This window comes from Bactrocera neohumeralis, chromosome 4 (assembly GCF_024586455.1).
Source record: "Bactrocera neohumeralis isolate Rockhampton chromosome 4, APGP_CSIRO_Bneo_wtdbg2-racon-allhic-juicebox.fasta_v2, whole genome shotgun sequence".
NCBI classification, from domain to species: domain Eukaryota; kingdom Metazoa; phylum Arthropoda; class Insecta; order Diptera; family Tephritidae; genus Bactrocera; species Bactrocera neohumeralis.
This window is the reverse complement of record NC_065921.1, coordinates 73,990,387-73,997,705: the sequence shown is the minus strand read 5'-3', so window position 1 is coordinate 73,997,705 and position 7,319 is coordinate 73,990,387. Positions and strand designations below refer to the sequence as shown.

Below are 7,319 nucleotides of genomic sequence, written 5' to 3'. Positions count from 1 at the left end.
AAAATATTCACCGGAACGATATGGAATTTTCTGTGGATATTCTTAAATATATATACATTAAGGAATAAAAATAAAAAAATTGATTTTTTGAAAATACTAAAACCTTAAGGTGTTAAAACCACTTGCATGCCAGAAAAAACGCGTTTTTTTATAATTTTTTGTTGGTGTGGCATTTCATTTGTGTGTTTTGAAATTTCAACAAATCGTTTCTTCATATTTTTTTTTAATACTATGATATGTAGTCTATAATATGCTCAAATCAATCGCTATAAAAGTGTGGCAGATAGAAGCTTTGGAAAAGCGGCCCAAAATTTCATGGCAATCGTAATACAAGTGCAGGAGATAGGTCAGGCTACTTCAAACTTTGATCGTGTTTCACTCGAAAATTTATTTTATCAAAGTCGGAAGCCACGATTGCTCAGAAACTAGTTGAGTATACTAATAGAATTTTTTCACAGTTCTATCAAATAGAAGGGCTTTCTTCGATGACAACAAATTTTCTCAAGGCTATTTTTGGAAAAAATTATATCCATAATCAAACTGTTTTGTGTACAAAATCTTTGAAAACTATATTTTTTTTGCAAATGCTTCGCTGAACTATTCTTCTTACCGCCGAATTTTGATTTTTTTGTTTTAGATGAATCCCTCGTCTGTTATGTGGACCACCACGAGGAGCAATTTTGGACACGAAAGTGTCCTCCGGAAAGCAGCTGTCAATGGCTAAATTTCTAAAAAAAATAAATATGAAAAATTCAAAAAATAAAATATTCAAATGTTGCTCTTTGATATGCTCAAAAGTTTTAATAAATTAATTAATTTTTTTTATGAAAAAAAATTGTGAAAAAGGCATTTATTCAGCCGCCAAACTTTTGAACTTTTTTGAAGCAGAAAAATTTTGTGCATTTGTGAAATCGAATAATTAATAAATAAAACCAAAAAACTATTAATTTATAGAATTTATTCTGTTTTAACAATCATTGCTTTATTATGAAATATTTTGTATTCGTTGGATCCTGTAGTGGATCTCCAAGAGGACTTTCGGAAACATTAAGAAAAAGGTGAGAAAAATTTTTCTGCTAAAATCTGAAAGCTTAAAAAAGTTATTAAAACATTAAAATATGGTAGATGATTTCAGTTAATGATCGAAACACTGGTCAAAATGTTGTTCTTTTTACAAAATGGCGACATCTTTAAAAAATTATAATTTTTTTAATTTTATTTTTTCATTAATTTTTTTTTATTATTGTTTTTTTTTTTTTATTTACACTACAGAGTGGATAAAATAAATGAAATCATTATCAAAATCTTATGTCATCCATAATTATCTGACAAATAGTATACAAAAGATAATCGAGTGAAAATTATAAGTCGAAAAATCTAAACGTTTCGGAGAAATTCAACTTGCCGACTCTGCAAACATTTTTTCGAGAAAAACACGATTAAAATTTTAAGTGTCAATTGCAATAAGTTAAAAAATTTTCATAAATACGCTCATATCTCCGAAAATATTGGCGGTATCAGCTAGAAATATTTATTTTGAAATATATGTATGTACTTCCGAAATCCATTTGGTATTTTACAGAAAATTATAATAATTTTTATATTTAAAAAAAAAAACGAAAGAGCACGTGACACATAATTTTTATAAATATAAATATTATATGTTAGGAATACGAGTACACAATAAAATTTTTGAAGAAAAAAAAATTAAATATTTTTCGCTAAACACGCCATCTTCGACGGCGTTAAAAAAGGTCCTCCTTTTCTTTACTGTTTAAATGAAACAAACTGAAATTCTCGTTAATCTAGAAGATATTGTTCGTATAATGACCAACAATCGAAAAAACAGACAGATAAAAAATTGCAAAATGGCAACGTTTTTTTATTTAATCTTTCTTCTAATTTTAGTCGTTTTTGTTCTGTCAAAAACACAATTTTTGATCCGTACGAAAAACTGGTAGGGCATTGCATGCAGTGCTATATGAAGAGCATGCAAATTTGCTTTTGCTCGGATCATTTGTTTCCGAGCAATCATTGCAGCAAATTCGAACACTGCTGTTTTCCGAACCGCATTAAAATCTAAATTGTTTGAACTGAGCGACAGCACTTTAGAAGGCTGTAACTCCAAAAATATTTAAAATAATCACTCAAAAATTTTGTACGTTATTTTTAAGGGTATGGACTATGAAATACGAAAAACACATCAATTTTTTTTTTGTTTCGTACTAGGTGCGCTCTTTAAAGACTTGTGATGGCTTGTTTGATGATAGTTTCGAATGATATCACTATGTTTACTGTACAGATCAGTAGAATATCAAGTGCCATGTGGTAAAACAAGGGAAAAGTAACTATAGAGAACATATTAAGAAGTATTTTTAGTATTATAGTTTTGAGAATATTATTGGTATGTGAAATTATGTACACCTAATTTTTTTTTCTACAGCTTTAAGGCCAGATATTTTCATCAAGTATACTATTTCAGAAATAATATTAAATTGTATAACGTCCACTTCTTCTCAATTCATTTAATTCCGGAGAAAAATCGTCATTCTCTTGAGCTGTTTGGTCTTCATTTATACTTCCACCAAGAATAATGTGTCAACCTCTTCCTAAATTATTAAAAATAAACGGCATTACTCAAGATAAACTAATTAGAATTTGGTGATAACATTCTCATAATAATTACATATATACAAAAAATTAATGCTAATTATACACATACTAAACGTACCAAATTTTATACCGAGAATTTGTTAGAGTCATAATTAAAATGTATACTAAATGTACATATTGGTATGTCCGTTGCATGTTGTGGAGTGTGAACCAAAAATAAATGTATTTTATGTTATCGAAAATAGGATAAACAATATTTCAGCAATATAAAATTATAATCTTAGCTAATACCGTGCCCATGAAGTAAGTGTACATGTGGTAGAAATCAAATTCAACATGAAAGCGTGGTGAAAAAGTTTGAACGATGTCATGCGCTGACATCTCTGTCATCTAAGTTTTCAATTACAATTTTTATACTCTCGCAACAAAGTTGCTAAGGAGAGTAATAGTTTTGTTCACATAACGGTTGTTTGCAAGTTCTAAAACTAAAAGAGACAGATATAGGGTTATATATACCAAAGTGATCAGGGTGACGAGTAGAGTTGAAATCCGGATGTTTGTCTGTCCGTCCGTCTGTCTGTCCGTTCGTCCGTGCAAGCTGTAACTTGAATAAAAATTGAGATATCATGATGAAACTTGGTACACGTATTTCTTGGCTCCATAAGAAGGTTAAGTTTGAAGATGGGCAAAATCGGCCCACTGCCACGCCCACAAAATGGCGGAAACCGAAAACCTATAAAGTGTCATAACTAAGCCATAAATAAAGATATTAAAGTGAAATTTGGCACAAAGGATCGCATTAGAGAGGGGCATATTTGGACGTAATTTTTTTGGAAAAGTGGGCGTGGCCCCGCCCCTTACTAAGTTTTTTGTACATATCTCGGAAACTACTATAGCTATGTCAGGCATTTCCATATACAGTTCAAAAATGGAAGAAATCGGATAATAACCACGCCCACCTCCCATACATAGGTTATGTTGAAAATCACTAAAAGTGCGTTAACCGACTAACAAAAAACGTCAGAAACACTAAATTTTACGGAAGAAATGGCAGAAGGAAGTTGCACCCAGGCTTTTTTTAAAAATTGAAAATGGGCGTGGCGTCGCCCACTTATGGACCAAAACCATATCTCAGGAACTACTCAACCGATTTCAACAAAATTCGGTATATAATATTTTCTTAACACCCTGATGACATGTACGAAATATGGGTGAAATCGGTTCACAACCACGCCTTCTTCCAATATAACGCTATTTTGAATTCCATCTGATGCCTTCTCTGTATACATTAGGAACCAATGATGATAGCGGAATAAAACTTTACACAAATACGGTATTTCAAAAATATGTAAATGACGGATAATGAAATCTCTATTATCACTTTATCATGCGAGAGTATAAAATGTTCGGTGACACCCGAACTTAGCCCTTCCTTACTTGTTCATAATATAAAATATCAAAACTGAAATCAAACTATTAAAAATTGTTTATATATTTATAAATAAATAATAGCACTCGACTCTGATTTTATGTTAGTTTAAGAAAAACATATAGAAGACAATTTTTATAATTACCACAGCATATCGAGACTGGTAACCCTGCGTTGTGAGAGAGCAATTAGCTGACTCCTTTCTACGGCAAAAATCCAATTCGTCGAAAATTCTACGGTAGCGTACGTTAAAGCGGGCGGTAAAAGCGGTGTTGGCTAATCATTTATATTGCGCTCTCATAAGATAGGTCGTATCAGCTGATTCTGGCTGCGGTTTTGCGTTGTTCGCTGTTTCTGCTATAAATTCAGCTGCAAGCGGAAGCGAGAAAATTATTAGCGATTCGCAAGTCATACAGACTAGTTGGTTCTTGTAAAGTATTTAAACTGTTACTTTTTGTATTTGAAAGAAAGTAATTAATATTAGTGAGAAGAATTGATTAAAGTAAATATTTTTAAACTGCAAAGTTGCGTTTACGGCGAGCGAGAGGCCACGGAAAATTGCCATAAAAACCAGTAAAACTGTGCTCTCAACAATTGGCGAATTAGGAAAAGGGAAATAACAAACGAAAAGGGGTAATTTTTTAAATATATGGGCACGATTCCGATTACTTTGGCGGTCGGGGAAAAAAAATATATTTCGGTATAAATGGGGTATGCGCAGATAAGGGAGCTTCTCCAGAGGAGGAATATGCTACATATAATGCTGCTAAGAGCTATATTTATTCAAATATTCTCGATTAAAAATTCAAAAATTTGTATTAATAACACTTATGCCGCGTTTCACAGTCCATACTTAAGTTGTGCTTAAGATAAAACAGGAAAATAGTGTTTTACAGTTCATACTTACATAAGTTATGCTTAGGTACTGAAAAATGGGAGACTTAAGCAGTGCTTAAATAACAGCTGATTTTTGTTTTGAATTGTTTTGAATTTTCAGTTATTTGTCGAAAGAAGAATAATAAAAAATAAAAATTATTTTTTGTGAAAAAATATGTTGATTGGGATTTCCAGCAGTTCCAATAGGTGATGTGACTCGCTAGCGGTGAAATTCACGGTTCTTTTGTTGTTTTCATCCATTTTCGATATAACTTTCCTCGCAAATTTATGTATTGTCTGTTATAATTTAAATATTTCAAACATATTTTTATCGATGACATTTGTAAAACATATGTTGCCCATACTTTTGTAGAAATTAAGCATCGACTGTGAAACGCAAACGACTACTCAGTCTGCAACAATGCTTAGCTAAGATTTTATTTGGGCACAACTTAAGTATGGACTGTGAAACCGGGCATAAATATTTCACAATGTTTCACTAAATTTTTTCACATTTTTCACTTTGTATATTTAAATATACACTCTATACATTGAAACAAGTTCATATTTCACTTTTATTTTGTTATATTTTAGCTAAATTTATTAATTTAAAAATCTCTTAGCACACTCATCGTTGATAAGGTTAGATTGTTTACAATTATGAGGAAAACAGGCATTGCCACATCTTAAACACCAAATAAAGAAAACAAATAATATCCCAATGACAGGAAAAAATAACACATTAGTTTTTCGCATAGAATTCCTCTCAAAAAAATAACAATGGTTGGACCAACACCTGGGCGTGCTCAGTTCTTACGCGTTGATCCAAAGATAAATGTATTATTGTACATATGTTATCGAAAATAGGATAAACAATATTGCAGCAATATAAATCTGAGCTCATACCTTGTCCATGAAGTTTGTAACACTCAGACGGGGTCCATAAAGTTTATGCTATACATAAATGATCAACGTGACGAGCTGAGTCTTCGGTGCAAGTTTAACCCTGGTCGAGACCAACAGTCTGATACACTTAGTCGAGACCAATGGTGCTTGGCTAGGCCTAGACTAGTTTACATACATACAATACGTCTTGTATTTACGCTCATATATGTACAATATAGATACATTTTTGAAATTTCTCACCTCTCGATCTCATTTTGAGAAAAATTACATTTTTCTTAACCTTTAAAACGCTCTAGCGGCTAAAGTATTTGACCTATCTATCTAACATACAAACCAATTAGGACATGTAACGAACATGAAAACAGATAAATCAACCGTACGGATTGATAGAAACATACCAAAGTTCATACATTTCATACAAAATATATGGGGTCTAGCCAAGCACCATTGGTATATCCTCTTTTTGTCCTTTTCGATACGATATCCTTGAATTTTTTTCTGAATTCTATAGACAATAAAATTCTAGGCAGCTATCTGGAAGTGCAAGTCGTTTGCTACACTCTAAATATATTTAAATAACATTTAAAAACAAAATATGCCTGGCCAGACCCGAAGTTCTCGATGAGGGTTAATGCAGTAAAATTTATGAAATGAACTAATTTATTTTTATATAATTTATTAATACAATATTTGTTTTGCAGATTTACCACCAAGATGCGCGCAGTATTAATTTTTGTGGCGTTGTTCGCCTATACTAGTGCGGTTTCGTTCAGCAATCTTGGTAAAGAAGAATGGTTTGCCTATAAAGTAAGTTTTTTTTAATAAAATAATTTTATTAACTGCTAAATTTACTACTAATAAGAATTTTTTAATGCTTAAGTGTTTCCAATAGTTTATTAGTGGTTATTTTATTTATATTCCTGATATGATATTATTTGTTGAAAATTTAAAACTTTTGAACTTATTTTAATTTTAACCAACCCAAAATCTTTTGCCGTTAGCGGCTTTATATAATTGAGTGGCAATTACCGTTACTCCGACTACGTGTTTATTACATTTTAATGAAAACTCTTCCATTTTCCATTTCAACATTTTATTTATATTGTACCGTCAGTTCCCTTTATGTTTGAAAACTTTCAACACTTTTTTACAAATTTCTTTTGTTATTCATAAAATCCCTTGCCATATCATTATCAGCCTAGACCGGACGGTTACTTCAATCTTTGATCGTGCTTTTTTCGAAACATCGTTTTCATCAAAGTCGGTGGTCACGATTTCTCAGAAACTAATGAAAATTTTCACAGTTCTTGTGATAGAAACATGAGGTCATGTTTGGTCGAAGAATTTTTTTCGACTACAACTAAATTTTTGTTTATAACTTTACCAGAAATTTAAATTTTTTCCAAATCCTTCGATTAATCACGTCCTATACTCATCTTCTAACCTAATGCCATGTTCAGACCGACACTTAATCACACGATTTCGGCTGTTGAGT

At 31.5% G+C, this 7,319-nt stretch overlaps 1 protein-coding gene across 1 annotated transcript in view; it reads left to right on the top strand.

Annotated features, from left to right (window-relative positions):
* LOC126755847 (dipeptidyl peptidase 1-like) overlaps positions 1–7,319 on the top strand; it is a 41,630-nt gene that overhangs the window by 30,572 nt on the left and 3,739 nt on the right. Inside the window, exon 3 of the mRNA XM_050468564.1 lies at positions 6,526–6,631. Within this exon, the coding sequence (XP_050324521.1) occupies positions 6,526–6,631 (106 nt within the window). The remainder of the gene's footprint in view (positions 1–6,525; positions 6,632–7,319) is intronic.